This window comes from Symsagittifera roscoffensis, chromosome 5, assembly GCF_963678635.1.
Source record: "Symsagittifera roscoffensis chromosome 5, txSymRosc1.1, whole genome shotgun sequence".
Classification (NCBI taxonomy): Eukaryota; Metazoa; Xenacoelomorpha; order Acoela; family Convolutidae; genus Symsagittifera; species Symsagittifera roscoffensis.
Window position 1 is genome coordinate 46882315 of NC_087066.1, and position 25240 is coordinate 46907554.

General features: G+C 35.1%; 3 protein-coding genes across 11 annotated transcripts in view; all 3 read left to right on the plus strand.

The window, feature by feature from the left end:
- The window catches only part of LOC134845627 (ileal sodium/bile acid cotransporter-like), a 36472-nt gene extending 30820 nt beyond the window's left edge, over positions 1-5652 (plus strand). For all 6 annotated transcript variants that reach the window (XM_063862627.1, XM_063862625.1, XM_063862626.1 and 3 more), the window contains 3 exons: positions 138-292; positions 1659-1846; positions 5216-5652. In XM_063862627.1, the coding sequence (XP_063718697.1) occupies positions 138-292; positions 1659-1846; positions 5216-5497 (625 nt within the window). In that variant the 3' untranslated portion in view covers positions 5498-5652. The remainder of the gene's footprint in view (positions 1-137; positions 293-1658; positions 1847-5215) is intronic.
- The window catches only part of LOC134845881 (N-alpha-acetyltransferase 15, NatA auxiliary subunit-like), a 361253-nt gene that overhangs the window by 93554 nt on the left and 242459 nt on the right, over positions 1-25240 (plus strand). The gene's annotated exons all lie outside the window — the stretch shown is intronic.
- Positions 1-25240, plus strand: part of LOC134845880 (X-linked retinitis pigmentosa GTPase regulator-like) — a 409218-nt gene that overhangs the window by 82913 nt on the left and 301065 nt on the right. The gene's annotated exons all lie outside the window — the stretch shown is intronic.

A 25240-nucleotide genomic window follows, 5' to 3' on the forward strand; every position in this document is an offset into this window, starting at 1 on the left:
ATACTCCAAGTTGCTGTGATATATTCTATTCCACTGTTTAATGCCGTTGGTTATAGTCTGAATGAGTTCTAAATTTTAAATTTTCATGCAAATCTTTTTGAGCTTAAGGTTAAAAAAAGCTATGATTTCACGCGCAGTATCAGCCGAGTTTGTCGACTGCCCGAGAAGCAGTGTCGTGCAGTGTGTTTCGAGACTGGTTTTCAAAATGTGGCAATCTCGTTCGCCGTCATTCAACTCGGATTCCCCGACAAGTCTGACGAGATGTTCGCATTCCCCCTGTGGTACGCAACAGGTCAGTACAACACATTTTGGACCAAGGGAACAATCCCCCCTATAAATCAAATTAGGGGGGAGATTGTTCACTTGGTTAAAAGTAGTATTTTTCAGCCTATCAGATTAGAGCATAGCACATGCAGGCCTTGCGGGATGAATTTGCCATTTACTTTTAAGGGGGTGGACTTTTCACGAGGTTTATCAAGGGGGGAGATTGTTCACATGGACCCACATTCTTTATACAACCCGCTATAAACAATAAGGACTGGTTGCTGTGCAAGTGGTGCAGAAGGTTCCGACCAGAATTATCTAAAACAAAAAGTGCATACCAACGCGCTGAATTTCAGATTGAAAAAATGTCTTGTCGAGTTTCATGGTCAGAATTTTGAAACCTGATTTCAGTAGTATCAATGACCTGATTTCAGTAGTATTTTGAAAAGCAACTATCATTTTTGTTGGTTTTCATTGGTTTGTGATTATGAAATTCTAGTCGATCGTATTTTTTTATATAGTAGATAAACAACAGCTATATATTGCAGCGAGAAAATTTGTGACACAAATCGAGACAATAACGAGTGTATCTGGCATAAAGCACATGTGAAAAACAGTGTAAAAGTTTTTCGCCAACTCATAGTTATTGTTCCGACTTTCGATACGAAAGTAATTGTTCCGACTTTTGCAACGAAAGTAACGGAATATTTCTGCTCGGGTGGGTTTTTTTCTTCCGACTAATTTCGACTTTTTAACTAGCCATTTTTCACGGAGTTTTTAAATATCATTCGAAAGGTGTTGTTGTCCTGAGCTCAAATTTGAAACCGTATTTTACCTGTGACCATTTTTCGTAAAGTTACGGAGGTTTAAAGATTGCCATTTTGGCCAATTTGGGACAATTAACGTGCGATATATTTCGCGCTTTTAACGCGTAAGCGGAGAGTTAATCCGTCTAATAAATCATTCCAAATTGGTTGAAAGAAGCTTATTTGCCATAATTGATTTGTTACAGGAGCAAAAACTATCCTTTTGTACTCTATATGGCGTGTGGGGGGATGATTTTCATAAAAAATTTCAAATTTTAGAGAAAAAAATGTAATTTTATTTTATTACATTAAATTTTTTAATGTTATTACTGCTCCATAAAACCTTAAAAGGCAGTCGAAACATTCAGGGCTTCGCCCTGATACGAGCAGTCTTGTTACTTTCCATTTCGTTTCGTTCAAATGATCAAATAAAGCACTGAAAGTTATTGCATTCTAGCGTTTTATTTGTCAAATACAGCACCACGGAAACATATTGAACACATGTATATATATTGTAAAATTGGTTGGTCTTGGTTGATTTCATGATCGCTTCGTAGGATTGAAAATTATGGTTTCAACTCGTTTCAGGAGTTGGGGTCTATTCGACTATATTTGTGTTTGCATTCCACGTGCATAAGAGAGTGACTGGACGGAGAGAGGGGAGGGACGATGACCATGAGGCCAGAGGTCGCCACAAGAAAGTCAACTCCCAGACAGTCCAACTGGTCAACCCAACTGGCTCGGACCCAGATGACCACGTGAATGAAGAAGAAGAGGTCAGAATAAATTTATTTTCAATTTCTCTGTTTTTTTGTTCTCGAGTAATCTCGAGAGGTGGGCAGGTGCTGTGGTCTAACTTCGTTTTTTTCGTGATTTCCAGTACCTCAAAAATACTCGTAGTTGATTGAGTTTGGTGTGATCTTCGAAACCCTTCAGACATAATTCGAATTCAAAAAAAGGATTTGAAATAATTTCGGTGAATGAGAACTTAAGCCTCCTCCCCTCTTGACCCGACTCTACTATTGTTTCCTTGTGAGAAGTGGATGGTCACTTGTTTCGGTGAATGAGAACTTAAGCCTCCTCCCCTCTTGACCCGACTCTACTATTGTTTCCTTGTGAGAAGTGGATGGTCACTTGTTTCGGTGAATGAGAACTTAAGCCTCCTCCCCTCTTGACCCGACTCTACTATTGTTTCCTTGTGAGAAGTGGATGGTCACTTGTTTCGGTGAATGAGAACTTAAGCCTCCTCCCCTCTTGACCCGACTCTACTATTGTTTCCTTGTGAGAAGTGGATGGTCACTTGTTTCGGTGAATGAGAACTTAAGCCTCCTCCCCTCTTGACCCGACTCTACTATTGTTTCCTTGTGAGAAGTGGATGGTCACTTGTTTCGGTGAATGAGAACTTAAGCCTCCTCCCCTCTTGACCCGACTCTACTATTGTTTCCTTGTGAGAAGTGGATGGTCACTTGTTTCGGTGAATGAGAACTTAAGCCTCCTCCCCTCTTGACCCGACTCTACTATTGTTTCCTTGTGAGAAGTGGATGGTCACTTGTTTCGGTGAATGAGAACTTAAGCCTCCTCCCCTCTTGACCCGACTCTACTATTGTTTCCTTGTGAGAAGTGGATGGTCACTTGTTTCGGTGAATGAGAACTTAAGCCTCCTCCCCTCTTGACCCGACTCTACTATTGTTTCCTTGTGAGAAGTGGATGGTCACTTGTTTCGGTGAATGAGAACTTAAGCCTCCTCCCCTCTTGACCCGACTCTACTATTGTTTCCTTGTGAGAAGTGGATGGTCACTTGTTTCGGTGAATGAGAACTTAAGCCTCCTCCCCTCTTGACCCGACTCTACTTTTGTTTCCTTGTGAGAAGTGGATGGTCATTTGTTTCGGTGAATGAGAACTTAAGCCTCCTCCCCTCTTGACCCGACTCTACTATTGTTTCCTTGTGAGAAGTGGATGGTCACTTGTTTCGGTTAAATGATTTGTCTTTGTGTTGTTTTTCGAATTTAGTTGTTCTTTTTTAACGGTTGATGTTTTTTTTAGAAAAAATCTTATTTTGCAAAATTATTTTTCCAAAGAAGGGCAAATTGTTTTCTTCAATAACAAAGGTAGAAGCAGGGGCGGATCAAGGATTTTCTCGAGGGGAGGGCGGATTTTCAAAAAAATTTCGAAAATATTGTCGACCTTTTTTTTTTAGGTCGACCGAATTGATTTTTTAAGCTCTCCCTAAGCACGGTTTAGTCGCTGTTTTGGCCAAATTTTTTGCGCCGCAGTCAAAATTTTGAAAAAACAGTCCAAAAAAGGCGTTTTTAGGCACTTTTTGAAAAATTTTGACCAAAAAATTGCGTTTTTTCGGCGCGCGCTCTCCCCTCAAATTTAGTCTATATTGGCGCCGAAGGCGCTTTTAGAAAAAATTTTGGGTCGGTCGGCCAAAAATTGATTTCTCAAAAAGTACCAAAGGGGGGACCCTTTGGGTCGGCAGGGGGTCGAATCCCTGAGGGAAGAAGGCGTCCGCCCCCCCCCCCCCACCCCCACCCCTAAATCCGCCCCTGGGTAGAAGGGAAGCAAAATTTCGTCAAACTTATTTCTCAAAAAATTATCTTTACACATAGTACGATGCAGTTTTTTCCGACCTATTTCGCAATTAAAAATGATCATTTGGCGGCACTTTGGTTATTGCCTCAAAAAAGTCCTTTTTGTTAAATTGGTCGTGTAAAAAAGTTATTGGTTTTTCTCGAAATCAAACACTGCCAGATCTGAGATTACGATTTCAATCAAAAGAAAACTTCGTGTAAATGTTTTCTGCATTAGAGATTGTGCCCTAATTTTAGTTAAAAAATTAGTTTTGGTCTTATGAAAAGGCCATTTTTGACAATTTCCCGTCTTAACTCAAAAATTTTGAGACTGTGGTTTGAATCCAAAAAACAGGTTATGGAGACTTCCCTACATAGCCGGCTACGCCCTAAATTTTGCAATGAAAAATAGTTATGGCATTATTAAAAGGCCTTTTTGACATTTTTTTCGCTGAATTTTTTTTCTTTTGTTTTTCTTTGTCTTTCATGAGCGAAGATACGAGGGCAAAACTGCGGATTAAATTGCAGGTCCAAAATGCAAATCCGTTAGTTTATTGCGCCCCGGCCGGTTGGAAGTGAACGGCCACTTGCGCCACGGCCACTGCCTCCTGGAAGTAAACGCCACGGCCGCTGACGTTTTCTGCGCCATGGCCGGCTGAAATTAAATTTAAAATTATGATTTTTTTGGTAGATCATTGGTAGATAGTGTTAACAAGTTCTCAAGCGAGCGTGGCTCAGATGCGAGGACGTGAGAATTTTAACCTGTAAGTCGAAGGTTCGACTCCGATTCCGGCACACAGTAAATAGCATGAAAAAAATTTTGGGTATTAATTTTGGCGACATAAAACGCTGGTCAAAATGGTGCCGCGCTTTTTTTTAACTGTTATTTATTCCGAACCCTCAGCGTAGTGAGGGAACGAACTATGGCATATGTTCTGTTTTTTGTTGCCAAACCTATGAGTTCTTAAGGGTCAAATGCGATAACACGTTAAAGAATTTCAGCCGTGATTCGAATTTTTCTAAAACAATTGTCTCAGTGTCAAGAAAAACAGGCCTTAATAATTCAATTATTATAATACTTGAAAGAGATTGAGCTTTTGTCAGCAAGCCAGTTAAATTGTTAAAAATTCTTGCTGATTTTCGTAAATTTTTTGTTCTTCCTTATATTCACTGAGTAAGAATGTTTTTCAGTCAGGAGAGGATCTAGGATTTTCTCGAGGAGGGGGCGGATTTTCGAAACTTTAAAAAAAAAATCGACTTTTTTCTAGGTCGTATAAATTGATTTTCAGAACAGTAAAAAGACCTTATTTTGACAAATTTGCGCCTTTAGAAAAATTTTAGGGTTGGTTGGCCTAAAATGAATGTCATTAGAATATACCAAAGGGGGGACTTTTTGTGCTCCAAAGTAAAAAAAAAGACAGAAAGGAAATCGGCGGACATTTAAAACTACGGATTTTCTTGAATTTCAAGTTAAATCCAATATTTTTTCAAAGCAAATATTATCATGAGCACAAGTTAAAAACATCAAAATAAGTTTACGGGAGCAATTTTGAGATCAAAAAGTTTTCAAAGGGAGGCGAGAACGAATCATCTCTTGACGACTCACAACATCGACATGAAGGCGAATCATCGGGGGGAGTTATAATACACGACATGCTCGAATACCACGACGAGGAACCGAACGGCCGAGAAGCAGTGGTCACTTTTTCCACGAACGAGGACTCGGCTGCCTTGATCACGAACAATAATGTGCACCACAGAAGCCCAACTAGATTTAGACCGAATGGAGAATCGAGTATAGTCAAGAAAATTGAGACGACTTTAAAGATAGATTTGAAAAGTCAGACTATGTAATTTGCTTTGAGTATGTCAACTTAGCAGTCAGAATTCATTTTTAGTGGAGTAAATAATTAGCTCAAAGCAGAAACCAAGTAAAATGATATTGCCCAACGTTCTTGCATAACTTAAAGTTTCAGCGATTTACGCAAGAATGAAGCTTTTTTTCAATTTTAATTTCTAAGTCAGATTTCCATTCCGGTTGTTTAAAAAAATTGTAAATCGAGCCAGCTGCAACCAAACAACAAAATTCAATTTTTATAGAAAAAGATTTTCAATTAAAAAAAATTTGTTCAATTTCAAAATCAAAAATTGAATACAAAAATATATTAAATTTACTTCGTTTCTGGCTAGAAAAACAGTGGCTATATTTATGGTTCAGTTCAATAATTTCAAAAAATCTAGTGGTGCATAACTAGTCTATTATTTTTTACCTGACGTCTCTTTTTAGTGAGTAATTTCCTTCTGAATAAAATAGTCTTCAGATAAATTTATTTTTTGCGCTATTTAAGATCTAGTAATGAAGAGCATGTGTTGTTTAGGGGTGGGAGAGTAGTTGAATGGGGCACCATAGATAATGAAATCAGAAATTTTTCTATAGCAAACAGCATTCCCAAAGTTTTTATTTCAAAACGTTTTGAAGCGACAAGTTTTGACGGCAATTTACTACGCGTACATTGCTGGTTGATTGCTTAGTTATCTAGTCTAAGTTATAAGTCTCACCTACGGTCTTCAAATTTCTAGACATTATGGTTATACTTTAAAAATTTAGTTAGAAAAGAGTATGAATTTATGTAATGGATAGTTAAAAATAACTATTTAAACAATTAATGAACAATTGTCTTTAGTACCAATAGAGATGGGGTCAATACCTAGTTTTTACTTTTAAACTAACAATTGAATTGCCTGTAATCCGCGTCTAGAATGCTGATTGATTCGTCCAACTATTGTTTTTCAGAGTATTGGGTCATCAGTTCGTCTAGATCAGTGTTACTGTTTTTTTATTTGGGAACTTATAAAAATTCTAAGATCGTATTTTAATAAATTTGTAAAAATAAAAAAAACAAAAGAAAGAAAGAAAATTTTCCCAGAAATTGTTAACTCATCAGAGCGAGTGGAAATGAGAGCGGGAATAAAAAATTATGAAGATTTTAGACAGGTCCAATCTTCAAAGTACAATGTCTAATTTTTATTTTCATAGGTTTTGTTTCATCGGATGTCTGTTTCATCCTCCGGTCTTTGAAAAACTTTCAGTAGTCTCTTTTTTGAAAATTTTTAGTTTCAAAAAGCTTTTTTTTCGTTCCGTATTTGATTTGCAGAAGTTCTATTTTTTTGTGTCTTTGCTAGGCTCCGAAAAGACTGGTTGCTTATCGCTTTAGTGTCTGCTTTTCAAGGCAAAACAGTTTAACCGGTGAGCCTGTATGGCGACACACTTTTTTGATATCCGACAACTTAGTCCGACAATATAAAGTGGAAAGAAGTCGCTCTAACCTTAAGTAAACAATTAAACCAATAGTCTTTTATGTCCGTGTAGTATATGCAATTTTACAACTCACCCCCTTTTTTAGACAAAAAGCTGCTCGATACTTATTTTTACATTGGTATCAAATTATGTTTTACATATCGTGAAAGAGGTTTAGGTTGAATATTTGAAAAAGGCATGACACCTAAAGCTGAAATCTAATAGTTAAAAAAAGAAGCGAACTAGTTTGAATCAATCATTTCTTTTCAATTGCTTTTAGAGCTTTTCCTTCACCCTTATTTACATTGATATCATAGCCGATTTGATCCAATTCTTACTCGCTGTCCTGATTCTGGTAGTACTCATCAACGTCGAATACAGGCTGATTTTGTGTTGCGAGTTGATAGATTGGGTTTTGCTCCTCAAAACTGCAGTGACACCATTCTAGCTTTTTCTTGTTCTGATTTTATTTGTGTGTTTTTAGACTGAGAGTTTACAATTCATAACCCGTTCAAACTCTGCTGTCAAACATCCTGTTTCTTTTTTCTGTTTATTACAGAAGTTGATTATGTGGAAATTTTGGGTCATACGCAAGTTAAGTATGGTTTATTTCTGTGTCCTACCCAAATCAAGCATTAGTATTCTTTGTCTTACACAAAAACCCCCCGCGATAAAAAGAAGAGAAGCGAAATTAACTTCTCAGTTTCAACCTGATCGTAACATAAATAACAAAGCATACAACTTTCACTTTGGGTTGATATTAACTATATGAAATAAAAAAGGAAAAGAACACTGTAAGAGTAATAAGGCGAGAAGAAACAATTTAAATTTTTGATTTGACAAAATTGTTGTCATAACTAGCATACTTTGTTTCAGTTTTGATAAGAAAGAGAGTTGAATTGGAATCAAAACAAAATCAAAAATTAAAAAAATAAAATTGAAGACCAATTAAAAATGGGTATCATGTTCAATGAGATAAGAGAAATACTTTCTCTTCGGTTTTAAGCCCGTTCACCAATCCATAATCTCAGTTTTAGTTAAGATATGTTGGTCCTCCTTTATATGATGTGCAATTTCACGAAAGCAATCATATTAATGATGCGGTCCAATTCTCAAAGTGTTGCTTCTGAAAGTCCGAAGTTTTTAAGGGTTTGAAGGCCTGCGTTTAGTGGATTCTAAACTATCGAATTGATAATTTGGCTTGATTTTTCAGGAGCGACTCACAGCATATAGCCACCAATAATCATTTGCGCTGGTTAAAAGAATATGGTTCCATGAATTTAAAAGTCTACGTAAAGCCACCTTTAAATGCTGGCATAAATCTCCGGCGGGTCAAGTCGAACAACTTTGTTTGCCCATTTATGATAATGAAAATTGGTAAAAACGGTACTCATTTTTGAGAAAGAAATAGATGATATCTTCTTTTGATGAAATGCTTCTAGTTTGCTTTTTGTAACTTGAAAATTGAAAAACTCATAATTGATGTCATCGGTCCCTACTTGGAACCTAAGAGGAATCCGATGGTGCTAATTAATAGAATATGTTTGAAACAACTTTACATTGGCTAGTTTTTTCATCGAGGGTTCCACTCTAATAGTTATCGTTTTTGTACGTAGGGTAGTTTTAAATTCCTTTAAGTGCAATGGTGAATTTTCAAGGATAACACCGCCTGAATACGAAATGATTATAGAATCGTAAAGCTAGTTTATTTCAAGCTCCTGGCCTTTTGTAATATATTTTGCAATTTTTTAAGTTCGAAAAAATAAGTCTCCGCTATTGGGTTCCGATCCTTCTATTTTTATTTTATTTTGAGGATGGTCCGTAATTGATGCGTACTTGACTGTTTTCGATTTCAGTAAGGAACTTATTCCGTCTCTACGCAATTTTGGCATATTCTTTTGAGTGTCATGCAGAACCGCCATTCACTGCAGTATACCAGGCGAATCAAATGTTCTTTCTGTTGTAAACAAAAGAATGTTTAATTCACCTGATTTTTTACAATGAATCTTTTTCTGTTTAAAAACTTTTCCTTTTCAGTCAAATTTATGCTTCTCGCAAGTGCTTGAAAAGAAAAAACAAACACAAGCACGCAAGAAAGTTCTTAATTAGCGACATCCAACAAAAAAAAGAACACTGGTATTCTTTTTTCATTAGGATTAAATTAAATTTACTGCTCAGTATACAAAAAGTTAGTCACAATAAAAAAGCAATAAGGTTTAAGCGTTATGAAAGCTTGAATAAAAAAAAATATTTGAAATTGTTTCAAAGTAGAAAAAACTGGTTTAATTTTAACTATTTTTTTCAAATGATTGCCCTATTGAACTATTGCTTATAAGTATTTTTGATTTTCTGAAATTTGTTAATAAGATAGAGATTGACTTTTCTTTATACTTACCATATTTACAAAACGAAATAATGCCTTTTTGTTTCGAGTACTTATCAATTCTAAATGATGTTCCCAATTTAAAAACTATGCCTGCTGGAGAAATTGAAACAACGCGGGATGATTTTGGTGCAATAGTTGTTTTTATCAAGAACTACATTTTGAAAAAAGCTTAGATATGGATAACTATTGCTTCTTATTTTACAAATAAGTACTGCTATATGGATTTTTTTAAAACTCTAACTAAGAACTTGCAAAATTTTATTGATTTAATACTTTGAAAAATAAAAGAAGCCGTACACAATACATTTAGAATGAATGCGTCCTTGGCTGAAATTCATGTTTTTATGTTTACGGGATAATCGTGTTAGTACCAAAAGTTGAAACAAAATTTGTATAACCTATAAGATTAAATTTTTCACCATTAACAGCACTGTGTTAGATCTAGATTTGTTCAGCTGTAGAAGCTGTATTTTACAATATTGTTAATAACTGTCAAAAGTAATAAGCAAATATGTTGCTCCAGTGTATAGTAAAAATTAAGTTTCAAGGTCGTTATTTCTATTTTGTATCCCACGGGATGTTGGTACAAGTTATTATGCAATTGTATTTTAGTTTCAGACGGAGACTGATCTAGTTTAAAATAACAAATTCACACTCATAATCGTTATAGTCTCCTGGAATGTAATCATCACTAAATTTGTGGATTTGTTAAGGTGAATGATAATCGTTATATCGAATGAAAAAAATTTTTCACTATTCGACCTTTCAGGCGATTGAAAATTTCATTGAAATTTGACGTAAGCCTGAGTTTGTGTTGGGGATTTATATCCTTGAAATGGTTGACTACTCTTGACCTACAGCTATAGTAATGAGAAGTTCTGTTTGCATTCTCTCTTATTTGAAGTTATGTGCTTTTTGCGCTTGTTGATCTTTATATTTAAAGCAATGGCTTCTCGTATAGCCTGAAATTCAACACATTTGCAAAACATTCTTTGTTTCTATGTTCATACGGATTATAAACTGCGTTTAATTTATGATCGGGTTATTCCTGTTAACTTTTTAAGTTGATTTTCATTCCCTCTATTTCGTAAATATTAGCTACGCTACTGGGTGCTGATCCAGCAAAATCACAACTTTTTGCAAAACTCAAGTCTTTTGTAGCTATGTGATTTTTTTAATTGTTGCCTAGTTGCGGGTGGATTCTCAATTAGGAACTGATGTGCCTTTTAAAGAGGGCTTGGCGGGTTTAAGCATCCCACAAAAAATTCCACTTTCTTTGCTGTTCTTTGATAATCTTTATTAAAAAATGGATTAGGCCATCCACAATCTACTGCGAAGTTTAATCTATGTATGTAACTTTTGATAAGTTCAACCGGTTGTATTTTAATGTTTTCTGTGTCTATTTGTCTTCTATATTTGTCATCAGTGAATCTAGTTATAAACAGATCTCTAATATTGTTCCAAGGTAAACCTGCTGCTAATACCTGATACCATTTGTCGGCTGGACCTCTTAAAATTGAACCGTATAAAGCTCTTTGTCTGTTATCATATGCGTCTTGATCGTCACATGGGCCTGCTGGTCTAGTGCCTAGGGAAAATGCTATCTTTTTTATTATTATATTAGAAAGATCACTTGCATCTTCATTTTGATCTAAATCGGTATTTTTTTGAGTGCTAAATCTGGATATGCAATTAAGTTTGGGTTTGATGAATATAAATTTTTTGGTGAATTTATCAATAGTGCTATAGGGTTGGTTAAGCTGTTTTAGAATATAAAATATTTCTGGGGTATTGCTACAAGAAATAATGGCTAATTCGTGATTATTTTTGGTTGGATGTGTGGACAAAATGTTGACTTGATCCTTTTGGATGTTGGTGATATACCACATAATTTTTGCGGGTTTCATTTTTAGTTTTAGTTTTGAAATTATTTCTGTTGTATTTACTTGATAAAAGCTGGTCATAGTATTTTCATCAAACTGCACAACTAAGTTTTCGGTTAAATTATCGTAAACGTTGTAAGAATTTACTGCTTTTTGAAGTTAATGAGTTCCAAACTTCAAGCATTTCGTTACATTTATTTTTGGGTAGTCCAGATCATATTGAGGAAAAATAATTAGTTTCTAGCAATAATTTGTTTGTTTTTTTGTTTTGTTGTTCGGTATTGGATGATATTAAAAAGCTAATGGAAGTGAAGCAATTAAACGTTCTTGTAGTATACAAATTATATTATTTGGTGTTTTTATTTGCTGAACAATGGCGTCTATTTCTGGAGTGTATCGTAAAAAAAAGAATGTAAAATTGGAGTTTATTGTCGGTAGTGTCTTTTGATAATATACTATTATGATCTTTTTCAGTGTTAAGGATATACCATATAGTTTAAGATGTTTAAATTTGATGTTTAAATTTATTGTGCTGACGTCAATTGTAAAATAAAGTGACATCAATTTTTCTGGTGATTTTGTTTGTTTTGCTTGTGCGAAACAAGTTATTTGATTAGTGTATACAAGGGTATCGAAGGCTACCTAGGAATGAATTGCAGAAAAAACTGAAATTTTTGATTTTTCGAATTTTTTCCTACTTTTTTGTCCTAAAATCTTTAGCTGGAACCTGAAATTTTGTTTCTGTAAAACTTACTGGTGCTTTTTTATGATTAGTAATCTAATTATGGACTTTTTGAGGTTTTTAAAACGCTAAATTTTTGTCAAGTTTTTTGTTTTTATTGGAGAGAAACTATAAAACAAACCTAAGTTATTGGGGCTGAAAGTATTATTTCTATAACTGTACCTATGGTATAATTTTTCAGTTTAAGAGTTTTGAAATCAAAAACTAGGTTGTTACCTCTACTATATGTCTACTCCTTTAATAAAATTGGTTAAAAATTGAGAAATTTGGCCTAAAACGTCGTCTTTAGTTGGTTGAAACTATAAGTTTGAGGGCTCAAACTAACACTTTTCGAATGTTTTTGAGTTTAACAATAGGTCAGTGCAAAAATGATTCCTATTATCTAAATATGTATTCCAAAATTTTGACTTGAGACACAAGATTTTTGTGTCTGAAACCAAAAACCTTAATTGTGAAACGTACATTTCAGCTTCAGGAACCTAGTTCTAAATTGGTTTGTTGGGTTTCAACACCGTTGATTTTCTCTAAAAAGTCAAAGTTTGACGTTCGGAGCTCTTATTTACAACCAAAAACTCAATTTTTGTGTTATGAAGCCTGAATCTAACAAAAATTTACCAATTAAGACAGAATTTTGGCTTTTTTTTATTCAAATTTGAGTTTTACTAGTTCCACTTTTGCTGTTTCGCTCGAATCTATAAACAGAAAATTAATTATTTGACTGGAAATTAGGCTTATTTTTGCTAAAATGTTTGGTCATTTAAGTGAAACCTAGACTGAAATCCAAAAAGTTGGTAAGTAAAAATCAGTTTTCTGGTGCTTAAGCGATCGTTTTCATTTTCATCTAAAACATTTTCATCTATATAAAGTGGAAACAGTATTGTTTTAGCTTTAGTTTTTGTTGTGAAAGCTAATATTTTAGTGCTGAAAATAAAACTTGGTGTTTGATGCTATGTGATTAACGTTAAAAGTTGGTGTTAAAGCGTTATTCTAGGGTTCACTCTTTGTATATCCAAAACGTGTCATAAACAACCAATGATTTAGTCGAAATCAACCAAATCAGTTCCTTCAATTTTTTCGTTATTTCGTCCTCTAATATCCTTAAAAGGTACCTTCACTCATAAATGATTTAGATTTAAGTTACAAAAAGGTGGGTAGAGATAAAAACAAATTTAAAGAAAATTGAGGATAAGCCTCGACAAATGACGACGGATTAGAATATGTAGCAACAAACGTGAATGATTTGATATACATTTGATGAAGAATTCAATTTATCATACAATTTAGGGTACTCCTAGTGTGCAAATAAGACCACATAACCTCTTGAAAGAAGAATGAAGATTTTTGTTTAGTTTTTGAGCACTTTGGATGAACGAGGATTTTGTTAAATCTAGTGTTAAGAACTTTAAACTGAATTTTCGGCATGTACTTTGAGGGTTACCGGACAAAAAACGGTACATCCTACTAACGGACTTAGGCAGAGAACGACTTTTTCAGAAATTTTTTATAATTGTATAATAACAGTGAGTATTTAAGTTCATGAGCTAATGTCAGATAGAAAGCCGTCTAATTTATCCTCCAGATAGAAAAATATCGCGGGTAACTGTTAACGTAGGGGGTAGCTTTCGCCTGAACCCTACTAGGAAGGTCTGTCAAGTAGAAGACAATTAAAGTGTGTTTCTAAAGAAAGACACCCTTTGTCTCTACCTTTTTTCAGGTTGAAAACTAATCTGACAAATAGTCACAGATCCTAATTTTAATTTTTTTTTATTTAAAAGCCGTTTAGAATTTGTTGAAAAAAAGAATTTTTCAAGGAATAATTCTCTGCTGCGGTCGCACCAGTTGTACTAAGCGTACGCTGCTGGTTTATTGCTTAGTAATTTAGTCTAAGTTATAAGTCTCTCCTAAGGTCTTCAAATTTTTAGATAATAGTTCTAGTTTAAATTTTTTTTAGAAACGAGTATGAATTTATATAGTCGATAATTAAAATAATTATTTAAACAATTATTGAAAAATTGTCTTTAGTACCAATTGGATGGGGTCAATACCTAGTTTTTACATTTAAACTAACACTTTATTTGCCTGTAGTCCGCGTCTAGATTGCTGATTGATTTGTCCAGCTATTGGTTTTCAGAGTTTTGGGTCATCAGTTTGTCTAGATCCGTGTTACTGCTTTTATTTTTCGGGAACTTATAAAAATTCTAAGATCGTATCTTAATAATTTTATAAAAAGAGTGTTCGAGCCAAAAGGACTTAGTTTCATCAATCTTTAGTGTTTTTCCATTTTCAAAGATCTTACTCAAGCCTAAAAAAATTTGGCTATTTTAACAATTTCTGTTAAGCTTTTGGAAACTCAAGAATCTTCAAACATTTCAGTGTTCTTAAAGAAAACGCAAAAGTTTCACAAACTTTTGATTGATGATTGAAATTGTATCTGAAACTTTAGTTAATCATCCCGAATTAGGACAAACATAATCACGTGCAGCTCACCAGATCATTATGAAATAAGTGATATTTTTATGGCTGTTGAAGCTTTCATGGCTCATGTCAGAGTATTTAAGTTAACGGGAAAAACAATTATGGCAATTAGTACTTTTTGGTAGCGCAAATTATGTTTACAATTGTAGAGAAGGGCTCTATAATTGTTCTTGTTACCTTATGTTCTTTCTTTTTCTTATGTTTAAAACATTATATATTTATATATATATATATAAATATATATGCTCTAATATCTGAAAGATTGCTTTTTCACCACTTGCAATTCCGTTTTAATTTAGAGTTTCTAGCCCCCGCAGTTTATAAATTTTTCAAACTATAAGTAAATTATAAGTATCATGTTATTCAGGGATTCGACCCACCGCCGACCCAAAGGGTCCCCCTTTGTACTTTTTTGAGATATCCATTTTTGTTGATGGACCCTAAAATTTTTCTAAAGGCGCCTTTGGCGCCAATATATACTAATTTTGAGAGGGGGAGCGCGCGCCGAAAAAACGCAATTTTTTGGCCGAAAAGTTTCCAACAAGTGCCTAAAAACGCCGTTTTTGGCCTGTTTTTTTTTCAAAATTTTGCCTGTGGCGCAGAAAATTTATCCAAAATAGGGACAAAAAAGTGCTTTGGGAGAGCTCGAAAAATAAGTTTGGTCGACCTAAAAAAAGGTTGACAAAATTTTCGAAAATTTTTTGAAAATCCCCCCCATCGAGAAAATCCTAGATCCGCCCCTGATGGGGTACTTAGTTTCAAAAAACTCAAACCTTTTGTTTGTTTATTTAGTAAAAATTTGTCAATTCAGATTTGATATCTATTTTTAGTCATCGGTTCTAAAGCTCAATAAGGAAGCAACGCCAAACATGATTCAGTGTGCTAGCAATGTGAAGATCCCAAATGATTTTCCGAGGAACTTCACTAATATTGACGGCCTTAAAAGAAAGTAGACAAAAACTTTCAATTTATGAAGAAAATGGACCATATCCTCTTTATGATAGTAAATATTCACTAAGCAAAAACTAGTAGGTTGGTTCATCCGAATTGAAAATTGGAAATAAAAAACAATCCACAAACACGCGAGATATTTGAAGAAGTATAAAATTTTCCAGCTCAAGCTTTGACCGACGGTTAAGTTCATTATGCAAGTATATGTCATTAGAAAAATTCGCGTTTTTTTTTTCTATTTTTTTTGCATAAAGCAATCATCTTTTAATTAAACGCCGCTAAAGGATTAGTTTAAAGCAAAATAATTGGTCTCACTATTTATTTAGCAGACCGAAATCGTGTTTTCAAAATTTGATACTACTGGAAATTTTATTTCTTCTAAAGCAAAACTTTTTTTAGAACTATTTGTTGAGATTTTTTTTCCAAAACTTGAGAAAAACAAAAAAAATTTTGAGCTCATGGGGTTTTTTCGCTGGACAGTTTTCGAAACTTCGAAAAGTTTGAGTAAATAACCCGCGACCTAACTCGTCCTATTTTTGGGTACAATAAAGCACTGAAACTAGAATTGGGGCAAGCGACTTATATTTATATCTCTTAGTAGACACAACACTCATGCTTGAGACAACATAGAGTTCGGAAGTTCGTTTCTAGCTGGACCCGCATTTAAGAAAAGTGAAAACAAATCGATTATAATGGATTTTCGTGGTCTAAAATGTTGTAAATTTAATTGATTCCCATGTTACGTTCAGACAACAAAATTGGACTAAAAATGGATTTAAATCCATTTTTTTTCTCGCCCAAACAAAATGCATTATAATTCATTTGAAATCCATTATAATGGATTTTATAATACGTAGGAAATCACATTAAAATGTTTTTTTCCACTTTAATTTTGTTTCGCGCGTCGTGCAAAATTATGCAAGAATTTCTGCATTTATCAAGTGAGTTATGCGGAAACTTAGCACAGCGAGTGTACGGCCTAATCTATTTCAAAACCTAAACTCAAATTGCAAAGAGATTCCGTTAAGTCCCCCCCCCCCCCAACGTTTGCCCCTGAACCCACACCCTCCCCACCTGAAACCCCACTCTGTGAAACAAACTGTGAACCAAACGTTACGTTGGTGGGGGGGGGGGGGGGTTTGTTGTAAATGGGCAAACGCTAGGAGGGGTAATGGAAGGGGGATTAGTCCACCTCCAACTTTACCCCCTCCCCAAAGTTTCTAATAATTTAACAAAATTGTCGAAAGGAACAAAATTCAGTTTTTGAGTCACATAAAAAAGTAACAAAAATATCAAAGAAGGGCAGAAAAGTTTTTAAAAAAATTGAACCACAAGTAAACCACGTAACATACTTTAGTTTAAAATATAGAAAACACTTTACGTGTGTTTAATTTCGCATCTCAGTAAAGTGGAAAAAAATCGATTATAATTTAATTTCATTGTCAGTGTCACAAAAATGAAAAAAAAAATCTATTGTAATGGATGAAAAAAAGATTTTGATGCCTCAAACATTGATAATATTATAATCCATTTTCAAATTTTTTAAATCAATTTTTTTTACTTTTGTGGACACTGACAAAGAAACTCAAATATAATTGATTTTCATTCATGGAACTCCACTGCGGGAACCTATTTGCTTTTTGCAAATCATAAAGTTTTGGTTATTTTAGATTACCGTATGTCTGCTTAGTTTAGCTGGCAGATTTTTTTTGAAAGTTCGTTTTTTTCTAACTTTTACCAAAGTTTCTTGTAAAGTTTCTATTGAAGCAAGTGATTTCAATTCAACGTTTTTTCGGCTTTCTTGCATTTTTCTGAAAACAAAGTTTACAAAAACTCATTTTAAAAACTGTTTTTTTTTTATTTTTAGTTTTGTTTTTACTTGTTTATAATCGCACTCACTTATCATTGTACTGCAAACTGCACGATCAAAAAAGTCCCGTTATCGATAGAAATTGGTTTGAAGTTTTCGAGTTTCAGTCTAATTTCGAGTAAAGCGAGTGAGCGGGCTTATTTTAGAAGGACAAGCCATGAAATTTTTGTTTTACTCCCTTAAAATATTTGCTCTGACCCAAAAAGTTCTTTATGAAATGACTACATTATAAAACAGACGCATAATTAGCCGCGCTAAAAAAATTAGGACGCGTTAGTTCTTATTCAAATGTGAGGCGTCAAAGAGGGAAATGGAATTAAAAAAAACCAGCTTGCCTTTTTTTGGTTTTTTAATTAGTCAAAATACGGAATAATGCTTTTTCGATGAACCACGCATTTCAGAAATTTGGAAAGTGCAGAGATAATAAAAGGTCAGCACGTGCAATAAGTCTAAATCAAATAAAAAAAAATTGGCCGCTGCTGTTGAGCTAACAACTCTTATTTTTTTGATGAAGTTCGCTGACTTTTGAAAAAAAAAATCAAAATATTGTTGACGTTAATATTTTCTCCCCGCGGCTCTTTTCCAGTTTCCCCGCTCCTTTGATATTTTCTGAAATTCAATAAATAAAAGTCTATTTATAATGACTATTCATGTTATAAACTGCGTTAAAACGTTTCAGCTTGAACAGTTGAACAAATTTGTACAGCATTTTTAACATGAAAAATGCCGTGTGAAAAATTTTTGAACAGTTTTATTCTGTAATTCTGTAGTTTTATTCTGTAACGAGGGGGGTGGGAAACTGGAAAAGAGCCCTACCCGCAAAGCTCAGTCAAATTTTACGTTGTTAACATCAGATGGAGAGATTTGATATCACCCTGTGGCTGAGTATCTCTTTCATCCTGGGTACATGGGTATCCATCGTACTTTTGACTGCTGTCATCGTGTTTGGCGTGGACTTCATGTCTGATATTATCTTATCATCTTCTTCTCTCCCTCATTTTTGCGCCATAAAAACATTTTTGCGCTATAAAAATATGTTCGAAAAAAAAAACAATTTTTAGATTAAAATGAGTGGTTTTACAATGTTAAGTATGAAGGACAAATAAGGGCTCTTGGCTCTTTTCTAGTTCCCCCTTTCAAATTCAGTTTTGAAAAGTCTATTTACCGTTGCACAATGCAATGAAATTTGGCGTGGTGAACAAATCGACAATTCTGAACAGATTTGTTCCTCATACTTCACAGTTTAACATCACGCATTTAGCCATAATAGCACGTAAATCAAGCATAAAACTCAGTATTTTGAAAGGGGGGAACTGGAAAAGAGCCAGGCTCTTTTTAGAAAATGGGGCTCTTTTTAGAACAATTAGAAAATGCGGCTCTTTTTCCTACCCCCCTCCTATTACCCCAACTCACACAAACATGAATTTTATGGTGTAACGTGTGGTTTCACAATGTTAATTATGAAGACTAAACATGTTTAAAAGGAAAAAGAGCCCAAAATTTTTTTACTTGTAAAAATTTGCAGGTGGGGGAAGTAAAAAGCCAAGTTTAACTTGTTTAAATCACGAAATCAGCACTCGAACAATTTTTGGCTTTTTTTCCGTCCACTCCCCAACCTGTGTTTTTATTTTAACTTAATTGATGTTCGAACTTTTCGAATGTTATGAATTTGTCATGCTGCAAATTATTAACCAATTTCAACATGCATTTGGGTTTCATGTATAAACTTGTAAAACTAATAGTTCATGATAAAGATCCAATTTGTAGGTGGTATGGGGTAACGGCTCTTTTTCCTCCCCCCCCCCCCCCCCCTCACCTCACACGAGCTACAATATATTAGTCTAACGAGTGGTTTTACGAGGTTGAGTATGAAGACCAAATATGTTTGTCGTGGCCTTATTAATCTGTATGTAAATTTTCATAGCAATTGGAAAATGTGGTCAAAAAATTCACATGTAAAAAATTGCAGGTGGGGGGGGGGGGGGGGGAGAGCCGGGGTAACGGATAGAATCAACATCATAGTTTCATACTATTTTTTAAATGTGTTATTGTGGCCACTCTGAAAAATCAAACTGAGTATGAGATTTACAAAATTGACGAACAGTAATTTGAGGAGAAACTGCGAAAATGGCTGAAGGAAAGGCGACTTCATAACACCATCTCACGACGACCCATGGAACGCCTCTGAATCTTCATATTACAATGTATCTAATGGAACAGTGCTCCTTTTTCCACTTTTCCCCCACATTTAATTTTTCGGCTCTTTTCCAGTTCCACCCTTTCAAAATACCGAGTTTTATGTTTGTTCTACGTGTTATTTCGGCTAAATGCGTGATGTTAAACTGTAAAGTATGAACAACAAATCTGTTCATAGTTGTCGATTTGTTCACCACGCCAAATTTCATTGCATTTTGACAAGGTTAAATAAGCTTTTCAAAATTGAATTTGAAAGGGGGGGACTGGAAAAGAGACAACTTTTCTATTCTCTTACTTCTCTTACGTGTTAATATGGTTGAATGGGTGGTGTTAAGATGTAAGGTATGAGAAACAAATGTAGTTAAACTGAAAGTTCAAATTTGGGGTAGAGGAGTGGAAAAGAGCCTGGAACAGATTTGAAGTCACTGCACAAAGAAGTAAAAACCTGAGTTGCGTGTCAAATATTACAATCTCCTTGTTTGATGACGACAATAGTGTGAATAACTATGAGCTCTGTCTTCTGGCCGAGGTGTGTGTGATTTATGTCGCGAGTACAAGAGTCTGCGTATCGTGCAACCTTGCTGTACTCAAAGTTTGCCGGAAACTGAAATTGCGCTTAGTCGCCACATCGCCAGATTCAATAACTTGGACAATTTTGTACAATATCGTTGAGTTGAAACACTCCATACTGATCAAATTCAAATTCAAATTGTCCCCAAAGATGTTTTTCCGGATCGATGGCAATGAGCAAAGCAGTACCATACCAGAAATAACAAGAACATTTGGAAAAAAAATAACTTTGGATACAGTTCCACACAAAGGGGTCATAGATGAATAGGTCTCTCTGCGTCAGTTTACCAAAAATATCGGACAAATAATAAGACAGGACGCTTTTTGGCTCTTTTTCCTCCCCCTTACCCCCACCTCACATAAGCATCAATTTATGGTGTAACGGGGGTTTTACAAGGTTAAACATGCTGACCAAATATGCTTGTCATGGCCTTATTAGTTCGCATGCCAATTTTTGTAACATTCGGATAATGCGAACAAAATTCACTAGTAAAGTTTTGCAGGTAGGGGAAAAAGAAAAAAGAACCCGCTTTTTGTTATTTCTATTTGTTATGACCGAAATTATCTGGGAAACTTAGCAGTAAACAGAGCGACAACCAAGAATCCTGACTTTCTGAAAAATTTACTGATTATAAATAGGCGACTCATACTGAAATTTGTAGTTAACGAAATTTATTTATGGCTCTTTTCCAGTCCCCCCCCTTTCAAAATACCGAGTTTTATGTTTGTTTTACGTGGTATTACGGCTAAACGCGTGATGTTACGCTGTAAAGTATGAAGAACAAATCTGTTCAGAATTGTCGATTTGTTCACCACGTCAAATTTCATTGCATTGTGACAGCGTTAAATAGACTTTTCAAAATTGAATTTGAAAGGGGGGGGGGGGGTAAACTGGAAAAGAGCCTTATTTATATTCTGGACATCGAAAATACATAAAAACTCCATGTCTGTATCAGTCCTGTGGCATGTCTCTCTCTTCCCTGTACATGTCGGAACCAGACGTGTACCAGACATGATAACTATGGAAAAAGTCAGATCTTGAGTTTGATATGATCAGATCTGCACCTTGGACAGTCCTGATCATACCTGGGCCAGACATGATAATACCTAACTTACATGATCATAACTGACTTTACATGATCTTGGGGTAGGAAAAATTTCTTTGTGAAAAAAAGGCGACTCTTTTCCTCTTTACACCAAAGTTTGAAATTCATGTGTCAAAATTACTTAAAAGTTGAAATAACGCAGTGAAATTTTTTATGGTGAACAAAACCAACAATTGTAAACAGATCTGGTCTTCATGCTTTACATCCTACTGTTATGTTTTTAGCCCTTATACCACGTATAAAAATATGAAATTAGAAAACTTCAAAAGTGGAGGAGAAAAATGAGGAGAATTTTATCTTACTTTGTTGAAATTAAAATGATATCTAAGGAGTTTGATTAGTACCAACCTTTCAATAGTATGTTATTGTTTCTTACGTTACTGAACAATGTTAATTCAAATTCTTTTTCTTAACCTTTTTAAATAAGTCTTTGAAATTTTTTTTTAACTAGCCACATTGGAAAAGAGCCACATTTTCTACTTATTAAACTAGCGAGCCACATTTTCTACTTATTAAACTAGCCTTAGTGAAAACATCATACTCTTATAGTCTGAGAACCCTGTCTAGCGAGCTTTGTTATGCTTACCTAATTACATGGATCTGTCAAACGAGCAGGGTTTACGTGACCTAATTTCTATTGGAACAGTTTCGAGATGATAGAAATTGGGGAAAATGGTCAGAAATTTCCAGCTAACCATTATTGCGAAATATTTGTTAGACACAGAAGATGTGATGAGCCCCCCGTTGAGAGTTTTTTGTAATATCGTTATAACTGAGTCAGCAGTTAAACAAAAAACTGAAAAAAGCAGAAAACATCGCCAAACCCAGTGGGTTACAAAAAAGAATATCGACACAAAGATGAAATCTCAGTTGTACTTAGCTTTGGGAAAAGAAGGACAGAATTGTTTATACACAAAAAGTTTGGAAAAAGAAAACTTGACATGAGTTCTACAGGATTTTGCGAGCTACTGAAGACAACATCTACCGTCACTGCCAATCTAACGTACAAACGCGTAATCTTTTGGAAGAAAAAAATACCAAAAACCTTTGTAAAAGTTCTATAAAACCATGACAATTGGCAAAGAAATGCAAGCTAAGTGTGCTTGGTGAGAATATTTTGAGAGAAATTTTTAAATTAAAATGCGAATGTGGAATTTCAAAAAATGTACAAAGAGTGGCTAACCCCAAACAGCGTTCTCTTCAATGTTAAATTTCACAAGAAAAGGTACAAAAATAAACCAAAACAGTATGTAACACCTTGTAAATTGTTCTACAACTTAACCTTACAAAATCAAAAGTGAACACACGCAGAAACGGTTCCAAAAGGAGTTGAGGCTATTTGTTCTATTGAATGCTTTGCTATATCACTTTGTAATTAAAATAGCGTGTGGGGTATGGTTTTCAAAAATACTTTTTTCAGTTCATTCAGATTTTTAAAAAGCTAAGACATTTAACACAACCACGTTGAAATTTGTTAGCAACAAAAACGCGCGATTCATAGATCCGGCAACTAAGCCGACAAAACATAAGCAGACAAATAAAGGGCCAACATTTTTTGAACCGGAAATTGAACTGTTTGAAAAGTGGAGAAAAAGGAATCCAGATGAATACTGTGAACAAAGTTATTCAAAGGAAAAAAAGTTAGTACCCTAGGCAATACCCTTGCTTATCGAAATGGTAATTAAAAGTTGTAAGCTATTAAGGACATCCATAGTAGGCCGACCATATTGAAAACTTTTTTAAAGGCGCCTTATTTGACAAACCGAATATATTCATCATCGAGGAGAAATATGCTAATTGGCTACTGGTCGAATAAAAATCTCGAAGGAAAAATGCCTATAAGATAACCCCCCTCCCCCCTAAATCGAAATGTAGGTTATCTTATTGGCCTTCTTCCTTTGAGATTTTTATTCGACCAGAATCCAATCAGCATATTTCTCCTCGATAGAATACAAATAAATGGTGCGTACCCACTGAGCCGCATTCCCGGATAGCCGAAAAAACTAAATACCTCCAGTTTTATTTAAATCAAATCCGAAAACTCTTCACCAAATTGAGACGCATTTTGATTGGACAAAAAATGCCTCGAACTTTTACAGCTTGTTAGCATATAAAATTCCGAACATTTTTAAGAGATTTGATTGGCTAATACTTTTACTCTCACCGATTTCTTAACAACAAAAATCCGATTCCTACAGGGCTTCAACCCCCTCACCAACTAAAGGGTCTCTCTTCGATATTTATATGATCGGCCGACAAAGCCTAAATTTTTTCAATATATACTAATTTTGAATGGTAGGGTAAATGTGGGCAGTGGGTAATTGGGAGGAGGGGAAGAGAGTGGGAAGGAAGAATGATGGGACTAATTAACTATTCCCCTCTATGGTACCTAGTAACGAATATCCCCCTCCCTACTGAGAAATGGGTAAGGGGTAGATGGGGCATAATTGTTATTTAGATCCAAAGTTTTGGCTATACGGTAACGAATTTATTGTTAAAAGTTTACGATTTGAAAAAAATTAAAACAAGTCAGGTAAAAATAAAAGTCTTTCTCATCTCTTTTTAATTATGTTATTAACTAGCTTCAATCTTACAAATGTCTATTCTTTATAAACTTTTGAGGCTCTTTTTTCACTTTTGGATAACTGAAGGGTCGAATCACTGAAGGGGGGTCGAATCACTGAACGCATTTCTCCCCTCCTCATTTATCCTCGAATGTAGAGGGGAAGGGGCGGGGCGGATTCTATCTCCCCTCTAAATCCGCTACTGCTTGAAATCCTGAGTTGACATAAAAACGCCTGGAAAAAATTAAACTGGTAAGACAGTGGTGAAAAAGGTAAACAGCAGCAAAAATGCCCAGAGAAAGCATCCAGTTTCAAAATGGGCAACACTGCATGCTTTCTGGTAATTGCTTTATGTTTCGACTCTAGTTTAGAGCAAAAAAAGGGGAATTCAATCAATTTTGGTATCTGTAGCGACACGTGACAAAAATAACCATTTTTTTGTCATTCGAAAATTTGAAGAAAAAAAAAGTTAAAAAATATCTATTTAAATTGCTTTAAAATTGATCCAAATGATCTAAAATAGATAAGTCCCTTTCACTCTTGACACCAATTTTTTTGTACTATTAGTGAAACAAGACCAACAGTACTGTTCAGAAAAAATTCAAAAACTGTCAAAGAGTTAAGGACGTAAAATTTAACACAATCTTAACATTACTAAAAACCCTACATCAACAGGTTACGACTGGCTAAAGGGGGCCTGTAGGTCAATAGGGGACTAGTTAGACCAGCCTGCCTTATGACCCGAAGACCGAAATGCTCCAATGCCTCAACGAAGGATATCCGGGACACTTTTCGATGAAAAGCCCTTCAAATCAATATGATTGGTGGTCAAATACGTATAGAGAGATGCAAGTGAGGAAACAAGCAGTTGACTCCTCCCAAGATATAAAGGAGAAAAATTAGATACCAAAAGAGTTCTGTCGAAGGAGCTAAGCCCCGGAAGACAAAAAGAGTCTTCTATTGAAAGCAAGCGGATAGTGGCGACCAAGCCCAGCCATTAGGGTGTGAACATATTACCCAGCCGGTGATCTCAATCTGTCTGTAGCCACGACAAAGAGAATACCACAAACGCTACATCTACAGAGCAAAATCAAACACGAGTTTTGGGCCTTCACATCAAAGCTAAATCAAAAACTCTATCGACGAGCAGTTTTTTTGAGACGATACGAACAAACCAACGTGACCAGCCACCCAGCCACAGCCCTGACCCTCAAGACCCAAACCTATTTGAGAAGCCAAAAGAAAGCCTCTACCTCAGTAAAGTCGCGCCCCCTGCAAAACGAGGAAACACGAATGATTAATCATTAAAAAGTCGGACGTTTCATTGACCTAGCTTCACTGGAGTTGTCTCCTATATTGTGTTCAACCCCCGGTACAACGAAATCCGACAACTTCCGGTTAGCTGAAATCTTTCAGCCTTGAGTCATCAACAGGCACATTGAAAAACCCAACGATCAAGAAAAGAAAAATTGACCAATGGGTATTCCCGGCGAAAAAGTCTGATGTGAACCGAAAAAGACATCGATATGCTCATGAGTAAGTTTTGAGTAGATCGT